The 27709-nt window shown below is 38.8% G+C and overlaps 3 protein-coding genes across 3 annotated transcripts; all 3 read left to right on the plus strand.

The window, feature by feature from the left end:
* The first annotated feature begins 1014 nt into the window (after positions 1-1014).
* LOC113530032 (interferon-induced transmembrane protein 3) lies at positions 1015-2181 on the plus strand. The gene is made up of 2 exons (XM_026919707.3): positions 1015-1229; positions 1832-2181. The coding sequence occupies exons 1-2, from the start codon at positions 1056-1058 to the stop codon at positions 2018-2020; spliced, it is 363 nt and encodes a 120-aa protein (XP_026775508.1). The 5' UTR covers positions 1015-1055; the 3' UTR covers positions 2021-2181.
* Positions 2182-8076: 5895 nt separating this feature from the next.
* Positions 8077-9523, plus strand: LOC113530080 (interferon-induced transmembrane protein 5). The gene is made up of 2 exons (XM_026919791.3): positions 8077-8346; positions 9039-9523. Exons 1-2 carry the CDS (start codon positions 8140-8142, stop codon positions 9258-9260), a joined length of 429 nt encoding a protein of 142 aa, XP_026775592.1. The 5' UTR covers positions 8077-8139; the 3' UTR covers positions 9261-9523.
* A 2205-nt stretch (positions 9524-11728) lies between these two features.
* Positions 11729-26726, plus strand: LOC113530000 (uncharacterized oxidoreductase YjmC). The gene is made up of 11 exons (XM_026919659.3): positions 11729-11918; positions 16403-16551; positions 18537-18725; positions 18910-18971; positions 21032-21085; positions 22036-22134; positions 22671-22806; positions 23476-23594; positions 24493-24588; positions 24672-24782; positions 26445-26726. The coding sequence occupies exons 1-11, from the start codon at positions 11905-11907 to the stop codon at positions 26505-26507; spliced, it is 1092 nt and encodes a 363-aa protein (XP_026775460.3). The 5' UTR covers positions 11729-11904; the 3' UTR covers positions 26508-26726.
* Positions 26727-27709: the final 983 nt, after the last annotated feature.

Consider the following 27709-nt stretch of genomic DNA (forward strand, 5'->3'; position numbering starts at 1 on the left):
TGGGTATACATCAGTAATAGGGAAGCATTTTATTTTGCAATTTCACTTAGTTAATTGGTTAACTGGTTTTAGTCGTCGGCGGCCGTGTTCGTAGGCCACGCTGTGTTACGAGATCTGGAAAGCAACACTGTTACCACCACTGACATGACAGATGCCTAATGTGTATAAGTGGACAGATGTACAAACTCATTGCTACACAGCATACTGAGTCTATAAAATACTACTCATCACTAACACTAAGCAGCACTGGATACTGAAGAAATGTTTGAATTATGTTATGTCTCCAAGTCATTTTTCCTAGTGTTTCCTAGTCATGAATAATGTTCACATTTCTGTTGAGACAGATTGATAATTAAAAAAAATAAATAAATTTGCAATTTCATGTTATCAGCCTTTGATGTTTTGAAAGTTTAAAATGTTTTGAAGATTTTAAAATGTATCAGTATTGACCACAATTCTACCAGCTAAGCAATGTAATTCTTTTTTTTAGCACTTTGATATGTGGATAAAGAAATGATTTAGTTTTAGAGTATAAAGTTTAGAGTTTCAGAATTAAGATCAGAAAGATGTGACAGCCACAGTGCAATTGTGCCTTACTGAAGTCAAATATTTCATGACTTTAAATGTAAATTATTATCAGCTGTATTTTTAAGCATTATGTGTTGAAAAACAGTACAACTATTTGAAAATTTTTGTGCTTTTGCTGAATGCCTGAATTATTTTGTTTGCCCCATATCTGTTTTCCAAGAGTCTTACTCTTGCTAATGGTGTGAACAACTGAATTGAATAAATCATGATTTGCTATGCATAACTTTGTTTAAAGTTTTATTTGTGCCTCCTATCTAATTCATTAAAATCAAATTAAATTTAAAATGAAGTGCAATTTATCTGTGCAAGTTAAATCAAAAAGTTGAAAATTACCAGTGGCTATATTACTTGAAACAGTGTGGTTAGAGTATGTAAATAAGGACTTGCCCCCTAACCTCATATATAAACTGTTGAATCTGAAGCGTGGAGGTTCTCGAGAAGCGCAGAGAGGCATAACACTGAGCAGGATGCAGAGCACAATGGTTCCACTGAATGCTCTACCGGGTGATGGAAGAGGAGCAGGGACAGTGGTGGTGGCAATGCCAGAGCATCCGCCTGATTATATAGTGTGGTCCATTGCCAGCATCATCTATGGAAACCCATGCTGCCTGGGCCTGATTGCCTTTTATTACTCCATCAAGGTGAGTCAAAAATGACTGGGAAATTTAGAAGGTGATCAGAGTGAACACTACTTGGGGAAAAAATGTGAAACTGTGCTCATTTAAAAAACAAAACAAAACAAAAAACCTTTTTTAATGGGTTATCAAGCCTTCACTTTTATTCACACCTGGAAGGACAAGCATAGGAGTAATTAACTTGTTTGTTCATCTATTCAAAAAAATATTCATGAACTGCTTTTGTGGAATATTATGTTTGTTGTTATTTGAATATTAATTTTTTTTTTTCATTTTTAAATTTAAAATATTTAAATATTTGCTCTAAAAATAAAGATTCTGTAAGACAGAAGCATTCTCTATTGGAAACCCAAAGTTTTGGTTGTAACACCTAATTTCCACTTTATAAATGATTATCAGTTGACAGTTATGTCAGTTGGCCTCCGTAAGCATAGACTGTATAATATACAGTATAAGTGTCTGAGTACAGTATAGAGCACCTAGACCTGTTTTTTTTTACATTAAATTAGATTGAATGCAATTTTGGCATTGTGCAAGTAGAAAACTAATGGAATGCAGTGGTGAAATTGTGTGGTTTTTTTTCATTTTCCTTCTTGTGTGTGTTTCAGTCCAGAGACCGGAAAATGGTGGGGGACATGAATGGAGCAAGGTCGTACGGTTCCACGGCGCAATGTTTCAATGGCTTTGCGCTGGCACTTATCGTTATCCTCTTCATCATCATGATCGTGCTGATGGTTGTGCAGATTGCCGAAATGAGGAGTCACACTCATACATATTACAGAGGATACTATAAATAAAAACCCTGTCTCATGTGATTTGTTCTTTTTAAAAAATGACATAAGCAACATTATCTCTCAGAAGAATGATGTGCTGTTGAAGTTGATCTGAGGAACACAAAATACTTTGTGAATTCTATTTTTGTGAAATGAATAATAAAACATTTACACTGATGAAAGCATTGATTAATGTTGGTAATTTAATGACTTATGCTGGGCACAGTGCAAGAACACACTCCAATTTTTTTTTGGCAAATTCATTGTTTTTTACAGACAATAATAGATCCGACATTCAGTGTGTTTGAGTTGTAAGTAGCATGTATCCACAGATGGGAGCTTCCATCTGTTACAGTGAACTGGATGTACGTAACCCAATACATCTCACCAGTAAAGGATGAAGAGGGCTTCTGAGCCATTGTTTACTGTATCTTTGAGAGAGGCTGCATAGAAAAGGTCAATGGAATCAGCTGTCTGCAAAGAATAATTTCACTTAGCAACAGGGCATCTATTTTTCTTACAAGTTTATTTTTGCTTTCCATGGTAGGTGAAACCATGGTAGGTAGATTTAGCTGTGGTTTCACCATATCCTGTCAAAGAGACTTTACAAAGAAAAACAAAGCTGGGTAGGAAGTGGCAGAGATTGTTCACTGCAAAAAATTTCATCTTAGCAAGTGGTAATATCTTGAATATAATCAAATGTATCTATTATATTGTGTTATAAGATTGCTTAAATTTTATTCTAAATTTTTATTCTTATTCTAAAAAAACTGCTTGCAATCACCAAAATTATCTGCCAATAGAACAAGACTATTTTAAAGCTTGAAATTAGAATAAAAGGCTAGAAATAGGTTTAATATTCTTTATTTGGTTTATTGTAATCTTATAATAGGAAATACTAGATAACTTTGACTAAAATCAAGGTATTTCCACTTCCTGTACTTTTATGTAATGTTGGTGCCTCTGGTGTGTGTACATTACCTTGATTTGTTAACCTGCTAACTAAGCTAGTATGAAGCCTTGCATCTAAAATGTAAATCAAACAAACACATTTTTTTTCCTAATTTGGTCACCTGACAATTCCTACCCCAGCCAGCTCTCTCCTATCAATTCTGTTTGGCTCCCAGCTCTGGCATCGTAGGGATTCGATTTCATTATCTTCTAAAGATTGGCTACTAGCATTTCTCATTAGAACCAAAATAAATTATATGCTGAACAGTACACACCCACAAGTGATATTAGCAACAGTTGATACGTGTCCCAAGAGACAAACTACAAGCAATATAAGCAACTTGTCACTCCCTAGTGTGAACATAGGGTAAAACATTTTGCAAGGAAGTGGTATTTCCCCTATGTATGGAGACTTTCGGAACACCCTGTAGATACTATCTCTGACCATCCACCATGTGTGGAATCTTTGAACTCCCCACCATATTTTTCTTATCTGTTATTTTCCTGTTTCACCTAAGAGGATTTGCGTTATGTCACATGATAATAAAGTTCCGTGTGCTCAGCACAACATGTATAACCACATGCATGCAAAAACCCTCAGTACAAACATACACACACCCACACACTTTCTCCCTCTTTCTCTCTTTTACCCACATGATGTAGCTCTGTCTCTACACTCTTGGGCAAAAAAATAGGCCAAGCCCAAAATGGCAAATATTAAGCTTTTAATGGTCTTAACAAAAAAATCATTGGTCTGAAAATGAGAACTTTGACTTGGTCATTCCAATACCTTGATTTTTTTTCTTTTCTAATCATTCAGATGTTGATTTGCTGGTGTGATTGGGGTCATTGTCCTGTTGCATGACCCAATCCTGGCCCAGCTTCAGCTGCTGGACAGATGGCCTCACATTTGTCTTAAGAATATTCTGGTATAAAGTGGTGTTCATTGTTGTCTCAGTGACTGCAAGTTTCCCAGGTCCTGTGGCTGCAAAACTTACTGAAATGTTCGACCCTCCTCCACCATGCTTGACAACTGGTATGAGGTATTTGTGGCGATACACTGTGTTTGGTTTTCACAAAACATGGCACTGTGCATGATGACAAAACATCTTCACATAAACATTTAATGTGCTTACTGAGGCCTGTAGGTAACATGATGTAGCTCTTGGGTTATTCTTTATCTCTCTGAGCATCAAATGGTCTGATCTTGGACTGAATTTGCTGGGATGCCAAATTCAGTCCTGAGAAGATTGGAAACTGTCTTGAAGGGTCTCCATTTGTAAACAATTGTTCTCACTGTAGAATGGTGAATTTCAAATTGTTAGGAGATGGCCTTATAACCCTTCCCAGATTGATGAGCAGCAACATTTGCTACTCTGAGGTCATAGCTGATGTCCTTTCTTCTTGATGTAGACACACACCTGAGTGCTCCAGAACACCAAACTGGCCAAAGGTCTGCTTTTATAGAGATAGTCACACTTCTTGATGATTAACTAATCTTGTGCATTTCCTAGTAACACCTGGCTGCTAATCACTCTCTTAATGATTATGGGAGTAGGAAGGGTGTACTTATTTTTTTTGCACCTGGTTTCTAAATGTCGGTTTATCTTTTGGGAAAAAAGACCACATATTAAAATCTGTTATGTTCATTTGTTGTCACCTGAGGTTATTTGTATGTTTATAGAGGTTGGTGAGGACCAATTGGTATTTAGGACCTGATAAATAAAAACATAGAATTGAAGGATGGTGTACTTTCTTTTTCTCATGACTATATACAATTCAGTGAACTATTTCATATGGCAGTTCAAAACATGACAATTACATATATAAATGTTTAATGTACTGTGTAAATACAATGAAAAAAATTTACTGTATAAATATTGAATAATGGCCCTGTGTCATTTGAGACACAGAAAATTGCACTTTCTGCTTAGCTCCTATACTTTTATCTACTCATTTTCAAAACATCTGAAAAATCTGACAATTGCATATGAAAATAGATGTGATGTAGTGTCAAAACACTATATATGAAGAATTTTTTTCTGTAGGAATATTTAATAATGGACCTGTGAACTTGACATCTGAGACTCTGCAGTGCATATATAGTGCAGTCAGAGCTGTTGGGTAGGGCTTCAAACCGATACACCAAACTTCATCACCAGCCTTCAAAGAAAAGGACACCAAGACAATGGTAGTACCTGTGTTAACTAGATTTTTCACATAACGTATCACCTAATGAGGTGTCCCTGAGATTTTCTCACATCACCTGCTGTCATGGGACTGTGATATCTGCCACTGGTGTGGTCAAGTGGCTCTCCATCATCATACCAATGAGCTTGCAAAGGCTATGAAATGTGCAGCGATGCTAATGCCATCATGGCATGCTTGATTGGCAGACACTGAGTGGAATCTGATGCAAGTACCACAGCCTAAAAAGTCTGCAAGCTGTAAACATTCATGGACAATGAAGACTGATAAGTAGAATAAAAAGCTGAGAAAGAGTTCAGAGTCTCTTTCAAAGCATGTGGATGATCTAGTGTTAGATTTGTCTCAACTGATAGCAGTGATGTTAGAACTGAAGCTAGGTAAGCAAGAACCTGTGCCCTTTAGATGAGTCCTCAGCATACTGTAGTCCTAGAGCCAATGCTACTTCCTGCTTCCATGCTATATGTGTGACTGCGTCATATGGTTACCACATGACTTTGTGGTAAGATTTTGGCATGTGTGCGCATTGTGCACACGTGCACAAGATATTCAGGTGTTAAAATTCTACCCCTGGCAGTTATCCAGTGTTCATAGAACCACTTTTTCTAGCTAGCTAGCTTTACATAACCTCATCTAACATCACTTAAGTTGGCTATATCCAGCTAAACATGAAAAAGCAAGGCTAATTTGTGGAGTTAAAATGATGGAATTAAAACATGCTTGGTAAACCAACACCCACAGACTCACTGTTAATACTGCCAAAGCAGTTCGAGAAGATAAATGTAGCTAACATTAGCTATAAAATGCTTCCATAGGTCAAAGCCCAGCTGTCAGCAACCTCCAATCACTCTGTGAATTTTCACTTGTCTACACCATCAAAATTGGCCCCATTCCACAAGATCCAAACCAATTCTATTGAAGGGAATCTCAATAAGAGAAAGAGGTGGCTGGATTTGACCCCTGGTGGCCAGATTAGAAATGAGCTATTAACCAGTGTAGTGTTTTATCTACCCCAGGTGTCCAGTCAGTTTCTCCTGTTTCAGTGACCTGGCTCAGTCTGTCTAGTTTATCAATATTATTCATAATATTGAAGTGAGGAGAGAGTGAAGGAGTACATCCTACAAAGCCATCTGCCTGTCCTGCCATTGTGTCGCTCACTCCCACCTGGTCTCAGTCAGGCAACGTACCAGGAAGTGTGTCATCATGAGTGGCACCATGGATGTGAGCACATGACTATGAATACATCTCAGCTTATATACCTCCCAGGACCTTTCCCAACTCCTTCTTTTGAATCAGGTTTAGGTGGCCCAGGGTGTGCATACAGAAACCAGTCAGTACTTTGTAACAGTTAGAGGTAAAGTTGTTTCTTGCTGCAAAAAAAAAAAAAAAAACCTCCTTAGAACAGACAGGTTTGTAAGTTGTGGTTTTTCTGTAATAGGACAAGCTGCAATTTCTGTTTTATAAACATCAAAAGAGAGGGAAAAGGAGGTGGTTATTTATAGCTGCTATAATGTAAGTGAAAACCAACTTGTTTAGTGGATCTTCCACAATATTACGTGAACAATAATTGGAAAAAAAATTAGGACATATTTTAAAATTCGGAAAGCTGTATAGTAAGGAATAACACATTTTGTGGCATGATGTTATAGGAAAATAAGCAACTTTGGGGTTGTTCTTCTAGCACTTATTACCATATACTACCATATGGGCACTTTGTGTGTGTGTGTATATATATATATATATATATATATATATATATATATATATACACACACACACACACACACACACACACCATCCGTCAGCGGAAACGGACCACAATGGGACAGCTGCTATGAGATATTTTTCGAGTGATGGATCATTTCCAGCACAGCAGTGACACTAACAAAGCAGTAATGAGTGTTGTGATCAGCTTTTTGTTAATCCTCCTTTAGCTCTTTATCACTGGTCAGTTTATGTCAGGAAAAATGCTCTTAGCCAGATATTTTTGGTTGGATTCTCAAACTAGCAGGTCTTTAAAAACCCCAAGAACACTCTAGTGCTTGATAAACCTAGTACCAGTAGTACCAGGGCACTGCAATGTCAGTGTCACTGCTGTGCTAAGAATGATCAAACACCCAAATAATATTTGTTCAGCACTGGCCCTCTAGTGGTCCCCCTTCAGACCCCAGCTGTTTAGAGACAAGCATGAAAAGGTGAAAAAGTGCAGTTTGTCCATTAGGGGGCAGTGGCAACTTTCCTTACGTCCTAAAGGAAGACTATGTTTTAATTCTATTGTTCATTATGTGGGTGCACAGTGGCTTAGTGGTTAGCACAGTTGCCTTCCGCCTCCAGGGTTGGGGGTTCAAATCCCTCTGTGCTTGGAGCTTGTATGTTCTCCCCAAGCCTTGGGGGTTTCCTCCCCCAGTCCAAAGACATGTGTTTTAGGCTCATTGGCATTTCCAGATTGTCCAGAGTGTGTTTGATTGTGCCCTGCAATGAGCTGGCACCCTGTGCCCCAAGTCCCCTGGGATAGACACCAGGCTCCCCGCAACCCTGTGTAGCATAAGCACTACAGAAGATGGACGGATGTTCATAAAGATTATTTTACTTTTACACTTTTTGTGCATAAGTTTCTTCAGTAATCAAATGGTTTGTGCTTCTTTTTTAATTAAACTTCAAGAGAAGTTGTAAGAGGTCAGAGATAATACTGATAAATAAAACAGGAGAAATAATAGATGTATGCAGCTGTGTATGTGTGTAGCCACAGTACAGAGGGAGGTTATGGAGGTTGATCTTGCCTAGTATCCATCAGACATAATAACAGACCTCTCTCTCTCTCTCTCTCTCTCTCTCACACACACACACACACACACACACACACACACACATACACAAGTTAAGTCACCACCCCTCCATGGTGAGAATATAAGTTAGCATCACAGGTTCCAGGGCCTCAGTGGAATCAGCGCTACAGCAGCATCAGTTCCTCACAGGCCAGCAGCAGGATGGACAACGCTACGTACAGCTATTCATCTGACTGCACTCCACTTACAAACTGTAAGTCCTCACGCAAGCCGCTCGGCTCCACTGTGGTGAACATGGGCCCTGCGACGAAAAAACCTCTCAATGACTATCTGGTCTGGTCCCTCTGCAACACCTTGTACGTCAACTTCTGCTGCCTCGGCTTCATGGCCCTCATTTATTCCATCAAGGTGAGAAAGAGTCTCTAGTTGTCTTAATTTTTGCCTTTCTTTCCGTCTCCATTTCACTCGGCTTTTCAGAAATGCAGTTTAAGAAAAGTGAGAATGCAAACAATATCAGAATAACTGCTTTTATTTAGTATGTCACTGCTGTAAACTTTTGAAAGTTGGGAATTTGTGTGGTGTATTTTTTTTCTCTTAATTAGGTGTCCGGTCAGCTGAGAGAAGTGTGTTGTTCTCTGATTTAAAGACAGTGGTGAACACTTTTGGACTGAGGCCAGAGCAAGAATAGCATCTGCAAAAGAATGTGTGTGTGTGTGTGTGTGTGTGAGAGAGAGAGAGAGACAGAGAAAGGAGGCAGTAGCCTGGCACATTTCCTCTGTTATTCTGAAATTAGAGACACTCATGTTTATAAATGGTGTGTAATTAGTAGGTAGCTAATAGCATAGCCATTCTCTCTCTCTCTCTCTCTCTCTCTCTCTCTCTCTCTCTCTGTCTCTCTGTCTGTCTAGATCTCTGTCACTGTGTTTATTTCTCTTTTTGTTTTGGCTGGACAAGGCTTCATTCTGCAAAGGGCAAACCAGAGAACAAGACCATATCATGAATTTGTGTCTGTATTACATATGTTGTGTGTATGTGTGTGTGTGTGTGTGTTTGTGTGTGTGTTTGTGTGTGTGTGCGTGTGTGCTCCTCACCACCCACAGGCACGAGACCAGAAGACCCTGGGAGACATGCGTGCTGCTCAGGAGTGCTCGGACAAGGCTAAATGGTACAATATCCTGGCATCCGGCTGGAACCTGTTGGTGCCGCTGCTTTTCCTCGGGCTTCTCGGACTCCTTCTCGTCCACCTGGGCAGCATGCAGGGAAGCTTCGACTTCTTTGGAGAAGACGGCTTCCAGAATTTCATGAAGCTCTTTGGCAGGTAGACAGCGAAGGAAACAACTGGCAAAAAAAAACAACAACAATGAACAATAGCTCTCAATGGACTTATCAGCCTCTGTGCCTCATAAACTTTTTTTTTAATCTTCTTACTAGTGAGATATTGTATTATTGTTTTTATTATTATTATAGAATTTGTTTTCAGATTCTTGAATGGTAAATGAGAAATATCCAATATGTTTTTTTTAATCACTCTTTATTTGAACTTAATGTGACATTTCTGCAATAAACTATTTAACGTCATGAATAACTTTTATCTTGTCACTGTTTTGAGTAAACCTGAATAATATGTTATAGTGAGAAACTCAAATGTGTGTGATGAGACCCACAGAGTCTAGTCCCTTGTGGGGCCTTGTGTGTGTTTGTGTGTGTGTGTGTGTGTGTGTAAAACCACAGAAAGAATATCAGACCTCCAGCACAGGGCTTATGATTGCTACTAGTAGTTCAGAAATGCTTAATATTACTTTTCGCTAAGCACATGGCAGATTTGGACCCCAGTCATGCAATATGTGGATAGTGGGTTTTTTTTATATGATGTAAAAGCACAGGGTAATGCAGTTCCATCTTCATTTCTCTGAGAGATGAACATGGTGGTGTGGTGTCTGTATGCAGGTTTGGTGTCTGCTCTGTAATACTGTGGTGCGTATGTGCTGTGGGCTGCCCTGCCTTGTTGGGTTCAACTGCTGACCACTCCTTGCCCTGCTGGTATTTATATGATCTAAATGACAGACCTGCCTGCCAGTGCTCACTGCCCGCTCTATTTCTGCTGGCTGAAAGAGTGGAGACAGATGTGGAAGGACTGATTAAAGAGGAGAAAACACATATATTCTGTCCCTCTCTTTCCTGAAATACACACATACATTTTAGTGCTAGCTGGTGTTAGGAAAAGCTGCATTTGCTCTTTTTCATCTGACCCTTACATGATTTAAACACATAGCTCAAATATATAACGGGCCTAGCTTCCTGCACGTCATTATTCAACATGAGTTATTGTGAATAAAGATCATTCATAAGTGCCTTGCATAAGTATTCATAACGCTTGAACTTTTCTACATTTTTTAAAATTGTTACAACCTGGAACTAAAGTTGAATTAAGTGGGATTGTATGTCATGAAATTACTCACAATAATCTATAATTTTCAAGGGGGTAAGGGGAGTTGGCCTGTGTGCAACTTAAGTGTCATGTGATCACAATATAAATACACCTGTTTGTTAGAGAACATACCTATATAACAATTTTCATGAAGACCAAGGAGCTATCAAAACAACTCCAGGACAAAGTTCTGGAAAAGTATCAATCAGGGTTTGGTTATAAAAATATTACAAACTCTGAACATCCTGCAAAGCATTGTTAAAATCCATTATTAAAATCTGACAGAATAAGCCAAACCCAGGATTAAAGTTCTCTGGTCCGAAGAGACAAAAATGTAACATTCTGGCCTCTGCACAAAGTGCTACATTTGGTGGAAACCCAATAATGCTCATTACCCTGAAAACACTATCCCCATAGTAAAGCATGGTGGAGGTAGCATGAAGTTGTGGGGATGCTTTTCATCAGCAGGGACTGGAAATCTGGTCAGGGTTGAGGGCAAGAGAGATGAAATGAAGTACAGGGCAATTCTACAAGAAAAAGGACAGCAACTCTAAGCATCCTGCCAAAGCAACACTAGAGTGGTTCAAAACCAAGAATGCTTACATGTTAGAATGGCTCAGACAAAGCCCAGACCTAATCCAGCTGAGAATCTGTGGGAAGACTTGAAAATTGCTGTTTACCAAACGTCCAATCTGACAGAGATTGACCAATTTTGCAAAAGAAGAATGGGCAAAAGGATCCAAATGGGCAAAGCTGAAAAAGACACATACCAGAAGACTTGCAGCTGTATCTGCAGCCAAAAGTGGTTCTACCAAGTATTACGCCTGGGAAAGGTGAATGCTTATGAATTTATGCAGCAATGCACTTTAAAAAAAAATCTTTGTGTAATAATATACTTTGCATTAGATCTATAGTGTAAGTCACATGGTAAAAATCCCAGAAGTGTTGCTGATGTTTTCCAACACTAAGAGCACACTAAGGGGTGGCACCATCTGAGTTACGTTTAGGATAATTGAAGAGTATCTGATTTGATATACCTATAACTGCACTGGCTTTATAGTTTCTTTAATGAACTAAATATGCTGAACATTAAATCTGCATGAATTGTAAAGGAGTAACAGGTCCCGCAGAGATGTGCTTTGAGGTCAGAGGTTGCGTTGGCAAGGTAGGCAAGACATTGACTGTGCTGTGCTCCTAGGTTGTCGCTTGCATCATTCTACCCTGTTACATGATATAGGCCTACCAAAAGAAACGAGAGCCAGATAAACCAGGTGCTTGAGAATACCTGTCTGACTAGACAGCGCTGGGAGTGTTTTACAGAGCCCCTCCCCTCTATTCCCTTTATTAATCTGACTCAATGAGTTGAGTTGAGTGGTCGATGTGCTCGCAAAATTTCAGATCACGAGACACAAATTCCAGACTCTGGCCAATAGAAACAGCACATTTTCATTAGAGAGGTTGGCTTTGGACTATAATGGATTAAAACAGAAAACCTACAGTGATGTGTACGAAGACCTGTCACCACTGTGTGTGCTATCATGAGCCTCACCAGGTAGGCTTTGAAACTTATTGAAAAATTAATAACTCATTTTGCTGAGAAAATCTGTGAAAATTGAGATAATGTCTGCATAGTAAGCCATAGTTAACACAGATTTTTTTTCTCTCATTATTTGCTATTAAAAAGTTATTGAGGTATTGCTTTATGCTAGGCGTGATTTAATATAATTTTTTTTTAAAAAGCAACGTACACTACAATGAATACTGCAATATTTAATTGTATGTGTTAATTTAACACTAAGTACAAACACTGATTAGGATATTTTTGCATTTGGGGATTAGTAGGCACGTTGTTTCACTGCGCTGTTGGTGTTTTAGGGTATATGGGTGGATCACACAGACCATGTAGAAACTCAAACTCAAATTATCATCTACGGTACATGACTATAGAGCAGAACTCAGTGCTGTTTTGAGCTTAAGGTATAATCTTCTCCACTAAATGGTTGGGAGATTTGTGCTGGTAATGATAAATGGTTCAACTCATCAAATGAAGCTTGCAGGGTGTTTCTCAGATCCCACCCAGTTCCCATAATAGCTTGTAAAAGCACAGATGATATGGTGCAGACATACGCCTGCACTTAGCACCAAATACTGGACTTTTTTCAGTTTATGGGCCATGAGAGTGAGAGTTTTATATGTTTCTTTAAAATGTTATAAACACAGCACTATTCAGTAAAATCTGCACATAGCTTATATCAAGACCACACATCTGTCATCTGAAATATTGTTTCTGTATATAATATTTTTTCAAACACAAGTGACTAATCAGTTCTGTAAAACATCAGTTTCCAAATTAATGTCACTTTCACAAGTTTGCTTTATTGAATGTTGACAGAAAATAGCAGAGTTCAGTTTTAAGCTAAACATCAAAAGTTGACAGAGCTGCTTAATTTTGTATATTTGCATAACAGATCTCGTTCCACTGCCTTATGCTTTAGTATGCAAAAGATTCATCAATAGTCTCAACATTCTGGAAAACTGCTACTGTAACCCTCTTTCTCCTCATAGTGTAAATAATAATAGGAATAATTCTGCTCTTTAAACATGTTTTATCATGATCTGTCTGGTTCCACGGTCTACTTATTTGTGTGTCAAAGACAGAGGACCGGCTCCTCCTTTGTTAGAACCACAGCCAGAAAAAGTGTGTGAAAGAGGAGGTCTATCATGTTTAATTCGGTCATCTAGACATTAATTTAAAATGATAAAACCTTGTTTGCTACATGAGCATATTGGGCAAATATACTTTAGCTCTTTGTAGAACCCCAGTGGGTGTCTGTGTGTGAAGGACTCGGGAGACAGGTGAATTTTTCAGCACACTTTTCCTTAATGCAAAAGAAAGAACAATCAGAAATATTTCACAGCTTCTACCTCATACAAGTTCAGTTTAAGTTCAAGATCATGCTCTGTGCGCGTGTGTGTGTTGTGTGAATTCTGCCGGCTCTGTCTCTCTTTCTCACTCATATCTCTTCTAGAGCCACTCTCACAGCACTCCCTGAAAGAACAAACAAATCACACATAAGTAGACTGGCCATAATCACACATAGGTGAGAATTATCACAGTACCTGCCAGTTCAACCCGCCTCCTCTCCATCCACAGCCACAGACACTTGATCACATCCCTGCTGCCACAAACCCCCACCACCTGACATCCGGCCTGCAGCCAACACCTGGTGTCAAAAGAATCTGCCAATACCTCTTGTTTAAATCCAGTATTGAATAAAAGCAAGCTGTTCGTAACTGTAGCAGTTAATCAATGCATGGCAATCAATGCTTTGGTATCCATCAAATTTGGACATTTTGATGTCCACGCAAAAATGAACCAACTGGTCGGCCTTGAGCACCAAGACCACGGGGCTGTTCCAAACACTGTGGGACTCCTCAATTACTCCCATAGCCTTGAGTTCATCCCAAACCACTTTTTCATGTTCAGGTAACCGGTAGCGGCGGCTACATACAGCTACACCTGGAGAAGTCTCAATGTGATGCTCTATGAGGACTGTGTGACCACATTGTTGGGAAAACATGTTGAAATTTCCCTTGCAACCTGGCAACCTGTGCTCTCTGCGATGGTGAGAGGTGGTCTCCACAGGGGTGATTTGGGCAGCACTTTTTTAGACTTACTGTACCTCTGGTCCCAGATCCTCCCTCATTGCCAACACAACCACCATTGCCAGAGCCATAGGAACTGCCTCTCTCCAAGGTTTCAGGAGACTGAGGTGGTATATTTGACGTGCGTCACCTTTATCTGTTCACCTGACTTCATACTCGTCTTCTTTGACTTGCCACGTGACCTCCAAGGACTCTTGCCATTTCACAAGTAATTTGGAGATTGACATGAGTAGTAAAACAAGTATGTTATTTCCTGGTGCTAATTTCCATGCTGTAGCTGAGCTTCCCTGTCGAGTACTCCTGTTGAGAACGCCATTCTTGGGCCTGACACAAATTTTCCTGTGTTAGGTGATTCACAGTGTGGAGTTTTGCTCACATGTCCAGAACATACTGAATTTTATTTTTGCTGCTAGAATTTTTCCCTAATGACGTCTAAGATGCTTGCAGGGTTTGCTCCCATACAGTAATTTGAATGGGGAGAACCCGTGGAGGCTTGCAGGACCTCTCATACTGAAACTAATAGGGTTTCCAGCCACTTATCCCAATTCCAAGCGGCATTGTGAATGAACTTATGAATCAGATTTTTTAGGGTTTGATTAACCTGTTCAACCAGCCCATATTTGTGGAAAGACTGGTGCAAATCAATTTAATCCTCAATAATTCATATAGTTCGTGAAGAGTGTGTAACATGAAAGAAGTGCCCAGGTCAGTCAGGATTTCTTTTGGGATCCTGACTTGGGAGATAACTCAGAAGATTGCCTTCATAATTCTGCATTCTGAGATGTTGTGAAGAGGCACTGCTTCTGCATATCATGTTGCATAGTCGACTAGAACTAACACAAAGCGATACCCTCATGCACTCCGTTCTGATTCTGGGGTGCTGCAGCCAGAGGGGAAGAAGGGAAGATGGGGAGAGAGAGAGAGAGAGAAGAGCCACCAGGTGCTGCGGATGCTGCCAGGTGATTCTCTGCAAGCTGGATGGCTTTGTTGAGGGATGCCGATTGGTAACACTGGCCCCTCTCTGCTGTTCAGGTTGGTAACCTTAAATGCTCCAGCACCACCAAATTGAGAACCCTTTTTCCATTCTGCTCCTCTCATCCTCGAAAATGCCAAGGGACCAGAAGCGCTATCAGTGTTCATCCGGGGTCCAGCTAACCGATTACAGTATCTTGTTCTTGACGCTCTGATATTCCAGCATCATGTGCAGCAAGCTGGGCTTCCCCTGATAGCAAAGTGAGGAGGCGTAGGGCCCACTTGTCCTCCAGCTATCACCATGCAGCTGCTGCATACTCAAAGACCTCGGTGAAGGCTTCTGGATCATCCATGGAGGACAATTTCATGAGCATCACAGCCAGGCTGGCCGGAATGGCCATCAATGGAGGGGTTGCAGCTGGAGGAGCCATCAGTTGCAGCAGCAGCTGGAGTTGTTCATGGTGCTGCTAACTTAATTATTTCATTAAGCAGGGAAGATTCCTTGACGGCATCTGGTACCTCCTTCCCGGGTTTTCGGCACCACTGTAGAACCCGTTGGGTGTCTGTGTGTGAAGGAAGACTCAGAAGACAAGCGAACTTTTTTTTCCACAAGTTTCAGGCTCACTTTATTTTCTCAGCAGTGCTGTTCAGTGCATGTTTCCCTAACTCAACAGAAAGCACAAACAGAAATGCTGTCTCAATATTTCACGACTTCCTCCTCATTCAAGTTCAAGTGCAATTCAAGTTCAAGATACAATCTGTGCATGTGTCAGTGTTGTGCAAACTCCGACTACTCCATCCAGTCTTTCTCTCTCTCACAGCACTTCTTGAAAAGAAAAACAAAGCACACAAAAGACTTGCTATAATCACACACAGGTGAGAATCATTATGCGTTACCTGCCGGTTCAGTCAGCCTCTAATCTGTCCACAGCCTACGCTTGTTGTTGTTGTTAGGTCTTGCTAGAAAAGTAAATACTAATAATAATTGATCTCTAATATATATAATATTATACTTACACTGTTGTGTCTTTAATAGATAATATCACTAATATTATAGAGCAATAGACAGAAAAATCACTATATGGAATATATATAGAGTTGCCTGAGCTGTGTTTCGATGGATGGATGGATAGATCAAGTGCAATTTGATCTATCCAGTATCTGATCAGTCAGTCTGGTTGAGATGAGAGGTCTGCACTGGGACGGGAAAAAAGTCACGTCAGAGAGAAGTTTTTACAGATCTTAGTGCTGTCTCTAAGCATTAAAAAAAGAAAAAAGAAAACAGAACCAACTCATACACTGAGCCATTGCAGAGTGTCCTTTTATACAGCAGCATTTCTTAATTGAAGGACTGGCCTTATGTGTCTTAATTTATGGATTTGTATGTGGCTTCTACAGATGCCTGCTGGTAAAGACGGAGGTTAAAGAATTTATAAAGCAGTGCATGCTGGCAGTGGGTACTAAAGCCAGTCATGCCAGCAGCCTAGCAGATGTGCTAGTGGAGGGGGACTTGCGTGGCCACTACAGCCACGGACTCAACCGCATGGGTGTGTATGAAAATCACCTTCCATTAAACACCATTTTGTGTCGTCCTTTATATATATATATGATACTACACAAAGTTGATTATTTTACTTTTAATTTGCGTGTGCCGAAGTGTTTTATTCCTCTTATACCACGGGAATTTGCCAACAGTCTCAATTTCTGCATTTATTAAAGAATAGCACCTAATGCATTTTACATGTTTATACTTAGGTTTAATGTTATATATCTATAAAACAATTTAGTTCTCTACAGCTTAGTTCACTTCCATTATAGCAGCACCAGCCCCTCTTTTTTCTCTCTTTTTTTCTCTTGAATTTACAAATAAATACTTGTTACAAAACTGTTACAGATTTTCCAGCGTCTGAAAACGTAAAGGAAAAATTTACCTCTGACTGTTACAAAGTGCTGACATTGGAGATAAATACAATGCAAAAAGAGTCATTTTAGCAAGTGAAAATATCTTTTGTCTATTGGCAGATCATTTGTTCTGGATAGAAATTAATGCTTAAAATTAGCAAAATTATCTGCCAATAGAACAAGACTATTTCAATTCAGTTCAATTTTATTTGTATAGCGCTTTTAACAATGGACATTGTCACAAAGCAGCTTTACAGAAATAAATGGATTCACAAAAAATACATTGTAAATATGTGAATTTACCCCTAATGAGCTAGCCAGAGGCGACGGTGGGGAGGAAAAACTCCCTGAGATGATATGAGGAAGAAACCTTGAGAGGAACCAGGCTCAAAAGGGAACCCATCCTCATCCATAGGCATCCTCATCTGGGTGACACCAGATAGTGCGATTATAAATAATTCCCTTCTATAACGGTGTACTAAATGGACAAATAGTGCAGTTGTGTAACCAGTAAATTCATCACAGTTTTTGCAAGAAGTCCGGTTGGTTAAAATCTATCCACTGTCCACTGATGTCCTGAGTATGAAGGTGCTCGTGGCAACCGCAGTCCCAAAGCCGCTACAGAAATCGGAGTCCCAAGCCATTACACTACAGCTCCCCATATGTGATCCCCAAGCCAGCTCCACAGCCCCCAGGTGGGACTATCCCCAGCAAACCAAAGAGTTCTTCAAGCCGTCCATATGGGGCCCCAGCAGCAGCGAGTGAACTCAACCGATGAGAACTCCAACCAGAAGTAGGGCATCAGGATGAGTCAAGCAGCGAGGAGGAGCAGAAGGGGCATCAGGATGGGTCAGACAGGGCTGGAGAGCAGAAGGGGTCAGGATCACTGGCATCTCAGAAGTAGCATGTGTAGCTCGACAGAGAGTGAGGGAGAGAGAGAGATGGAGCGAGATTGTTAGGTGAGCTTTTGTCCTCTAATGGCAAGACTAGCTATAACAGCATAACTAAAAGGGAGAGCCAGAAGCTAACACAGACATGAGGGCACCCTGGGACATAAAGCAGCCAGCCTCTCCACCGTCAACAAACCTGAGTGAACTATTTAACGCTTGAAATATTTATAATTTAAAATTTAAAAATGTCTACATATAGGTTTCATAATCTTATATTTGGTTTAGTGTAACATCAGAATAGGAGATACTAGCTAAATTGAACTATATTCAAGGTATTTCCACTTGCTAAGATGTCATTTAAGGAATTGTGACTGTATCATGTGGATTAATTAACACCTTGAGACAAATCAGATTCAAGAATTTGAGAACAGCGTTGTGGTATAAGTTGCAGTATGCAAAGACCGCAACACAATGTGGCTGGACTGGAAAGACTAGTCTTGGGAGTCTGTCACTAGTCAAGAACATTTTGTATTTCAAGGTGTTCAGGTTTTCATTCTGGTAATTTTGAATGTATTCTGTAGTATAAAGGCAAAACAACTGGGCTTAGCAGAACTGATAATTGGTGAAACCTCTTCAAGATTATAACCACTTTGACCTACTTCTATCAGATTTCAGCAGAAACTTTATTTTTGCTTAAATTAATCCACACAAATGATCTAATACTAATGGTTGTGTTTCAGATTTATATGTAAAGGAGATTCAGGCAGGAATCTGTGCAAAGGAGGGCGGGCCGGTGGTGGAAAAGGAGTCAGTGGCTACAGCGCTTGTAAACGGGAAGAACCTCCTGGGTCCAGCTGTGGGAAACTACTGCATGAGTTTAGCTCTGAAGAAAGCTCAAGACGTGGGCATAGGCTGGGTGGTGGCTTACGGCAAGTCCAACACACTGCACGCTCTGAATTTAATGACTTAGAGTGAAATCTGTCAGGATACACGGTATAGCTGCTGGCTATAAATGAGAACTCAGCAAAACAGAAAATGTGTGAACAGAGGCCACAAGAGCGATCAGTTAATCTCATCATGTCTCCGTGTTTTTTTTCCTTTGTCTTTGTTCAGGCTCCAACCATTATGGCATTGCTGGCTATTATTCCATGCAAGCCCTGAAAAAGAACATGATTGTGAGTTGCACAGTAATGTGTGTGTGTGTGTGTGTCTGTGAGAAGGAGAGAGAGAAAGAGAGAGAGAGAGAAGAAGATAGAAATTGGTGTGCATGTTTAAACTTGTGTGTGAATGTTGATGTCTGTCTGTGCATTACTTTTTGGTGGACAGCATGGCTTCAGTAATCTGAATATTTTTTTAAAAAATGGCATTTGGTTCTGCAGAAGATGAAAATTTCATGCAGTGTGTGTTTCCAGAAATGTGCTAAATTACTGAGTTTGTCTCTAACGTTTATCTGTTAGACACGTGTTCGAGAACACTGTGTGTGCTTAGTGTGTGCATACTGCAAATGAGTTTTCATCACATGTGATTACCAGACTCTTTTCATGGTAGCATGCTAGCAGCACAAGAATAGAATGCAAGAATGTCCCCACACACACAAACACAAATGTCTTACTATACTTGTGATAACCTTCCACTGACGTAATTATTAATGCAGGTAATTAATGCTACACCTAAATCTAACCTTGACATAACTTCAGAAATCAAAAGGAAACATTTGATTAGCGGTTTTCCTCATGGCCACCAGTCCAATGTCCCCACAAGGTCAAATCTGTCAGATATATCCATCCTTGTGATCAACACCAAGATATAAAAACATGCTTACACACAATGAGCTTACATCTTAAAGAAAAATCAGTAGAAAAGCCATTATACTGTAAGTCACTTATACTGTATAGCACAACTAAGCAACTAACGTTACTAAACGGTGAGAACATTTACCTTTTAATGCTTAACCATTAATTATTGGTTTATGGCTATAAATAAAACAATTTGAAGTAGTTGTTTTGTTTCGCTGGTGCTTCACGTGGTACATCACGCTACACCTTGGGGCTTCATGCTACCACTTTTGACTAGCGCCACGGACTCTGAACAGATGAGGCACATCTATTTTGAATTTGACACAAACTTCTCCATCTTTTGGTCTGTACTGATCTCCATCTATGCATTAGCAGGGAGATAAATCTTGATTCTTTTAGAGAGTTCTGCTCTGCTGACTATTTTAATAACTGAAATCTGATTATAAAAACTATGTTGTGTAACTCTAGAAAAACTTTATATCATGAGCAAATCACACTTAGACACTAGTGAGGTTTTAAACGTCTTTATGTAGACTGACTACATTTACTGCTGCGTTTGTTAAACTGGCTCTTTACCTGACACCATGGTTTAAAAAATAACAAATAAAAACATGCCTGTTTTTCCAGAATTCAGCTCTAGTGACTTTCTGGACCACCTCACAAATGGCATTTCTTTTATTCACAACGTGCGAGAAAATGAAAACGTCTACATACGACACTGCTAACAGGCTCCTCATTGCGCTTCTCATATTTCATGTCAAAATCGAGTTCTTTCCTCCTCATTGTGCCTAAACTGATGTGTCTCATAACACGTGGCATCAAACCAAAACAGTTGCTTATTTGTGCCAACAACTCCTGAGTTTTTCCTCCTCCAACCGTTTTTCAGTGAATTTGCACTTCTTCATTTTCTTCTTGTCACCTCTTCCAATAAGTGGGGGAAACAGTGTGAAAAGGTACGAAACATAAGAGAAACACAGAAATGAAATCACGAGTTAAATTCTGGAAAGATATTACCCAAAAATGATTTCTGAATATGCGTTAAGTCATAAATTCAGATTTAAATACCTAATAATTAAAAAAGCAACATATTTAAAACATTTTAAGACCTGGAATTTTAAAAGAAAATCAATTTTAAGACTATTTAAGCAGCACTGCAACACTGCTGGTCTCATGAGCTGCCTGATATAATATATATATATATATATATATATATATATATATATATATATATATATATATAAAATTTATATCAGCTGCCTGATATAAAATAAGAATTTATATCAATACACTTGAGAGCGTCAAAGCCTTTTTGTGTTTCAAGTGCCATCACGTTCTCCATTAAATACCGTATGCAGTATACGGTTAAACCTACTGAAGGTATTTAGTACGTTATTACTAAATAATATTGTTGACTCTCATTTCTGGCTTGCTGTGTGCAGGGGATGTGCTACACTAATTCCTCTCCTCTAGTGGTTCCAACACGAGGCAAAGAGGTTGGTATTCATCACCTTACAGCCTTTAGACATCTCTATATTATCAGTATCTCACTTTTATTACAACACAGCCGTGATATGACATTGACATGACAAGTTAACACAACACAGGAGCTTTGTAACGGCAATACACCAATTCCATTTTCCCCAAACAATACCAATATCAGAGCTCAGATATAATACTGACTTAATAGCTTAAACAAGCTGATTATATTGTCTGCATGCTGTTACGAAGTTATGAAGTTATAACAAAGTTGTGCGGAACGTCGCCACTTGATGCAATGTGCTGGCAGCATGCTTTAAAACAGTGGTGGAAATCACAACCCTCTATTATTCTTAGGTTACTATATTTATTACTGACTTCTCCATAGCTATTAGCTAAGTCGACCTACATATAAATAATATCAAGTTGCTGGTGGAAAATCCAGGAATTAAAAAACTCCAATGTATAACCAGAAAATTGCTGTGCACATTTGAGAAATGGATCGGATATTTGAATGGTTGGATGATGTTCATAAAATAAATCTGTACCAAAAGGGGAACACGGAACTTATTTTACAGTTAAAAAATACAACAATGTCACATACAAGAACTGTGATTTCAGACAATATCACTTAGGTTCATGATATGACCTACATTAGATCAATTCAATAAATTCATAAATAAATTCATTAATTCAATCCAGTGTCAATCCAGCAATTTAGGCCATTTTAGGTGATATTCGGACTACACAAACTGCAAATAATACAAGAATATAAGACAAGACAATGTTCAAATTACCTCCATTTCCAAGTGGAACACATTAGGAAAATACAAAGGATAGCATAAGTAAGTATACAATAAATGCTAACAAAACATGGTAAAACAGGACAGGACAAAAATGAGCAAACATTGTACTAATATGATTTTAAATTTATTTTAACTTTGTGTTTTTGTGTTTCTCTGCAAAGTGCACACTGGGGACAAATCCTATTAGTGTAGCAGCTCCTGCTAAGGATGGAGACAGCTTTGAGCTGGACATGGCAACCTCGGCTGTTGCTCTCGGGAAGGTAGGCGCAATCTCATGCACACAAGTAACTGGCAAACATCAGAAGAAAAATAGTGAACTTTCTCTCTTTACTGGATCTTTTATTTTACTAAGTCTGGCTGTTTCTCTCTGTTTTCTCTCACTGTTTTCTCTCTCTCTCTCTCTCTCTCTCTCTGTTTCTCTCTCTGTGTGTGTTTCTCTCTCTGTTTTCTCTCTCTCTCCTTCTCTCTCTCTGTTTTGTATCTGTTTTCTCTCTCTCTCTCTCTGTTTCTCTCTCTGTTCTCTCTTTCTCTCTCTCTCTCTGTTTTCCTCTCTGTGTGTTTATCTCTCTGTTTTCTCTCTCTCCTTCTCTCTCTGTTTTGTATCTGTTTTCTCTGTTCTCTCTTTCTCTCTCTCTCTGTGTCTCTCTCTCTGTTTTCCTCTCTGTGTGTTTATCTCTCTGTTTTCTCTCTCTCTCTCTCTCTCACTCTCTCTCTCTCTCTGTTTCTCTCTCTCTGTTTTCCTCTCTGTGTGTTTAACTCTCTGTTTTCTCTCTCTCTCTCTTTCTGTCTCTCTCAGGTGGAGCTTTCTGCACGTAATGGCTGCTCTATCCCAGAGGGTTGGGGTTGTGATGCCGATGGCCTTCCCAGCTCTGACCCTAACGCAGTGCTGTCTGGAGGAGGCCTGGTGCCTGTGGGTGGCAGTGAGACGACAGGTCTCTGTTTTTCTCTTGTCCCCATCACTTCCTGCTCCATGAGCCTCTGTAAAGCCTAATTAGTCATCACAAGCCTACAGCAGGCTGTAGTCATCCCTGTCATTACAGCCAGTAATAAAGTAAAGCCAGCTCACTGATATGGTGAAGCTTTCTGTGAGGAGATGTTAATTTAACCTCTCAGTACTATGTAACAGTACGTATGTTTGAAGTTTGTAACAAGGCAAGCTGCATATTATTGTATTTTAACTTCAAGAGAGAGAGAAAGAGAGGCTGGTGAAGCAACGACTTTTTTTTAACGTAAGTGATAACAGCAACTACAATGTGTTGTTTATTAATAAATGAAAACCTTCATGTAACCATTGGCAAATTGATGTTGTATAAGATGAATAACACACTTTAGGACATGCTGTTATTGGAAAATAAGCTCCTTTGAGGTTGTCACAGTGAGTCTGCTTTGCATTCGGTGGAGTCACACCACCCGCTGTTGATTTTCCTATTTTCCTGAACCAGCACGCCCCCTGGTGTTTTATTCCTTATACTGTATACAGTAGGTTCTACCCTTCTTTCCTGTTAAACTGTTTTAGCTGGGTCACATAAATGGACAAAAGTGTTTTGTTGAATGCTGAATATACTGTATATTGCTACATGTGATCACTATCTGTGTGTTAGGAGGTTATAAGGGCTATGGCCTGGCGCTAATGGTGGAGGTGTTCTGCGGGATTCTGGCTGGCTCACACTACAGCAAATACATACGCACATGGAGAAAGACTGACTCCAAGGCAAACCTGGTATTTACATTCACATCTGTCACTACACATACACACACACACACACACACACACATATCCTCTTTTAGTGAATATGAAAACTAGAAGTTAGTCATGTTTGTTCAACCCATTTTTGGGTTTTCAGTACATGTGGGATCGTAAACTATTCTAACGCTGCTCTCTCGTCCTCTGTATGTAGCATAAACCTACCAATTCAAATGTTCTCACTGTGACATTAGCTTTGCTGCATTCAAACAGTTGTCTCTGATGTTTGGTGGCTGAGAGGGTGATCTTGATGGAATGGAAGTCCACCTCGCCACCTAGCTTTCAAAAATGGTTGGTTGAGATGGTTGCCTCTCTCAAGTTTGAAAGGATTTGATTTCTTAAGACTGGTGCTTCCAAAAAATTTGACAGGATCTGGGGCCCCTTCCTCAAGTATCTTTTCAATTCAATTTAATTCAGTGTTTTTTGTATTGTGCTTTTAACAATGAACATAGTCACAAAGCAGCTTAACAGAAATAAATACATTCAAATTAAACTAAACCAAAATAAATTGTAAATATGTGAATTTATCCCTAAGTTTTCAAGAGCTAAAAACAGACTGTGCACCTGTCATATACGATGGATAATTTTTCTTTTGCCCCACTTCTTACGTATCTTTGCGGGGTGTAAGTGCCTAGGGTCATTGCTGGCTTTGTTAAGGGTGTTTAAATCAGATTGTATCTGGTGTGTGTTTGGGGAGGGAGGGACAGTTCAGACTTTTTGTTCCTCTTCCTTTCCTTTTCTGTTTTGTGCTCTCTTTTGTACATATTGTGCGAAATGTCATTCATCTTTTTCCTTTTGATTTGTCTGTTGACTTATATAAAAACTTATAAATAAGATATTATTTATATATAAAAACGTTCTCACTGTGTTCCAGGGTCAGTGCTTTGTGGCATTAAACCCAGAATTCTTTGCTGATGGATTCAATGACAGAATGTCTGATCTGCTGTCCATACACAGGAACCTCGAGCCAGTGAGTATTTGTAAGCAACGGCAACCAAACGTCATGCCAGAATAATTGTACTGTATGAAGAGATTTATCATTTTTGTTTTCAGACAGTACCAGAGATGCCTGTAATGGTCCCTGGAGACCCGGAGAGGAGACATAACCAAACCTGCCTTGAGCTGGATGGCATCCCGTACTCCTTGAGTGTGGTCAAGCACATGGTGCACACACACACACACACACACACACACACAGAAATGCTCACATTCATACATATATACAGTTATAGATGCAAAAGTTAAGGCTTGTGAATTTACATTACAATAAAATGCTATATGATTCTGAACAATAAATTATACAGTTCTGTGCAAAAGTCTTAGGCACATGCAAAGAAATGCTGTAGAGCAAAGATGCCTCCAAAAATAATGAAACTAAATGTTTCTACATTAAAAAAATACTATAAAGAGCAGTAAACAGTAATAAATGAAACAAAGTCAATATTTGGTGTGACGATCCTTCGCTTTAAAAATAAAATAGTATCTGAGGTGCAGTGTGTGCAGTTTTATAAGGAAATGAGCTGGAAGTGTTACTGAGCATCTTGCAGAAGCAGCCACAGTTCTTCTGGAGACTTTGACTGTCGACTCGCTTCTTATTTCTGCAGCGAAACCCAGCAGCCTTCATTATGTTTTTATCTGAAAAGTGTCTCTTATGGAATCTGCTGCTTTCTTTAAAAAAATTAAAGCTTAGTACTTTATAAAGAAAACAATATCGGATGGGTGTTGATATCGACTCATACTCAAGGTTACAGTGTGAGTATCAGGGGAAAGAGTGGTATTGTGCTATTTTTATTTATAGCATGATGTTAATGTCATATTTTTAAGGATAAGAGAAGAGAAAATAAAATATTTTATGGTTGCTGTAGAGTCTGGAAGGTCTCAGATGGCTGTGGTATTGACACTTAAAATGATCAGTATTATAGCTCAGCTTTACACACTGACAATTTGAGATGGTATAGGAGTGTAGCACCCCCTAGTGGACCACAGTGCAAAAGATAAATTGTTGATTACTGTACTAAATTTAAAAAAAGAAAGAAAGAAAGAAAGAAAGAAAAAGAAAAAGAAAAAAAGGTCAAATTTTTGTGACAATTGAGTGCAATTAAATAGTTTAATTTTCAAATGTAAAATATGCCCACTGATCATTTATAAGCTGAAACACTCCTGGGCAAAAAAAAAAAAGGAAATATTTAGCTTTTAATGGTCTTAATAACAAATCATTGATCAGAAAACTGAACTGTTTGGGGAAAAGCTAGAAACAGGGAGATTCACTTCTATAGTCTTCTTGTACACGTCTTGTAATGATTAAAATGTTTGATGTAAAATTCAAACTAACACATGTCTGAGTGTACAAAATTTTCCAAAAATATCTTCCGGGATGTTTTTTTTTTTTCATTAAAAGATTATTTGGTTCTCTGCCGCACCTGATGCAGCCCATCAAGGGCCACAAGGTTTAAACATTTAAAGAAATCAAAGGGAAAAGCTCTCGCATACTAACTTCCTTTATCTTTGTTTTATTCTTGCTCATTTCCTGACCAATGATTTGTTGTTAAAACCATTAAAAGCTTCATATTTTGCCATTTTGGACCCTTTTTTGCCCAGACGTGTACATAAATAACTATGATAGAAAATCAGTATAACTGATTAGTCTAATTTTAATGCTCAGAATAATATAAATGTGTGATGTAATGTTCAGAGTTTCTGATGTTGTGTGGGGTATATCTGCCATTTCACAGCTTAGTGTAATTCATAGAGTGTGTGTGTGTGTAATTTCTCTCTCTCCCTCTCTCTCTCTCTCTCCCCCTCTCTCTCTCTCTCTGCATTTATCAGAACAAGGTTGCCAGCACTTTGGGAGTGACTCTTCAGCTGCCCACCCACAGACTCATCCAGTAAACCGGCAGCCTGCAGCTCACATGGCACTAGTGTATGAAACATCCAGTCTAAAATTTTACTTAATCAATATTTAATATTTAAATGACTCAGGACTAAGTCAAGACATCTGCTGTAAAGAGAAGCAGGATTTCTATTAAAAAAAAATAAATAAATACTCTTGAAATAGATTGAAATGTTTATGAAACTTTTATTTTTGTAAATTACAGGCAGATTTTTGTGAAATAAAAAAAAAAAACAATTCTAAGATAAATCATTTCAGAACTTTTCCCAGAATCATTTTATTGAAGACCGCTTTATGATAATTACTTTTGAACATGAGACTGAATGTGATTGCCACATCCCCAATTATAAAAGGGTGTACAAATTTATGCATACAGTTATTGGAGATATTGTGTTGTATCTCCTAAAATGTTTCTGATTGTTTTTTACTTAAATTTTTATACTTTGTAATTTCACCCTGAGGGTGGAAAAAGTTCTGACATCTTTATCTTATTTTCATTTTATTTACTTCATAAAAACCTGCCATTTTAACAGGGGTGTGTAGACTTTTTATATCCACTGTACATTACAGCACAGTGAAATTCTTTTCCTCGCATATCCCAGCTTGTTAAGAAATCAAGGTCAGATCGCAGTGACTTACGATATGTTTAAAATATGATTAAAAGTCTGCAGTAATTTAAAATTCTTCAGGAGTCACACAAAATTTACATTTGAATAATCACACGATTTCCATGTAAATTGTACACGTTTTTGTATACATTTCAAATGGTGAGTTTCAGATATTTTTCACATATAGTGATTTGATTCTCCCCCCCAAACACACACACACACACACACACACACAGATGATTCACTTATTTTCACATTCATTCACAAATTATGTTTCAGATATGATTATCTCACATGAATAATTCTTTTCAGATGCACGTTCACACACTCACATTTTACTTACATAATTACATGTAAACTGTAGGTGATTTTTCTATGAAGGGGAGGAAAAGACAATCTCAAAGATCAGAGATCAGCAGCTTGCCAAATGTCCAAATTTATAGATTAAAAAATTAAGACACCATCTCTATAAGCATTACAGTGAAGAAGCCTTTCCTGAAAAAACCACAAAATGCAGTGCAAATTTCACCAGACATAAGTGAAATTGTGTTTTGTCGTCAGATGAGACCAAAATTGTGTCCTGAATTGAAGCG

This window comes from Pangasianodon hypophthalmus, chromosome 9 (assembly GCF_027358585.1).
Source record: "Pangasianodon hypophthalmus isolate fPanHyp1 chromosome 9, fPanHyp1.pri, whole genome shotgun sequence".
NCBI classification, from domain to species: Eukaryota; Metazoa; Chordata; class Actinopteri; order Siluriformes; family Pangasiidae; genus Pangasianodon; species Pangasianodon hypophthalmus.

Bases quoted from the DNA above. Each gene is read 5' to 3' on its own strand.
- LOC113530080 (XM_026919791.3), top strand. From the start codon at position 8,140: ATGGACAACGCTACGTACAGCTATTCATCTGACTGCACTCCACTTACA. The intron at 8,347-9,038 runs GTGAGAAAGAGT...CACCACCCACAG, and splicing joins CCCTCATTTATTCCATCAAG to GCACGAGACCAGAAGACCCT.
- LOC113530000 (XM_026919659.3), top strand. The intron at 18,972-21,031 runs GTGAGTTGCACA...TGCTGTGTGCAG, and splicing joins CCCTGAAAAAGAACATGATT to GGGATGTGCTACACTAATTC. The intron at 23,595-24,492 runs GTATTTACATTC...ACTGTGTTCCAG, and splicing joins CTGACTCCAAGGCAAACCTG to GGTCAGTGCTTTGTGGCATT.
- LOC113530032 (XM_026919707.3), top strand. From the start codon at position 1,056: ATGCAGAGCACAATGGTTCCACTGAATGCTCTACCGGGTGATGGAAGA. The intron at 1,230-1,831 runs GTGAGTCAAAAA...TGTGTGTTTCAG, and splicing joins CCTTTTATTACTCCATCAAG to TCCAGAGACCGGAAAATGGT.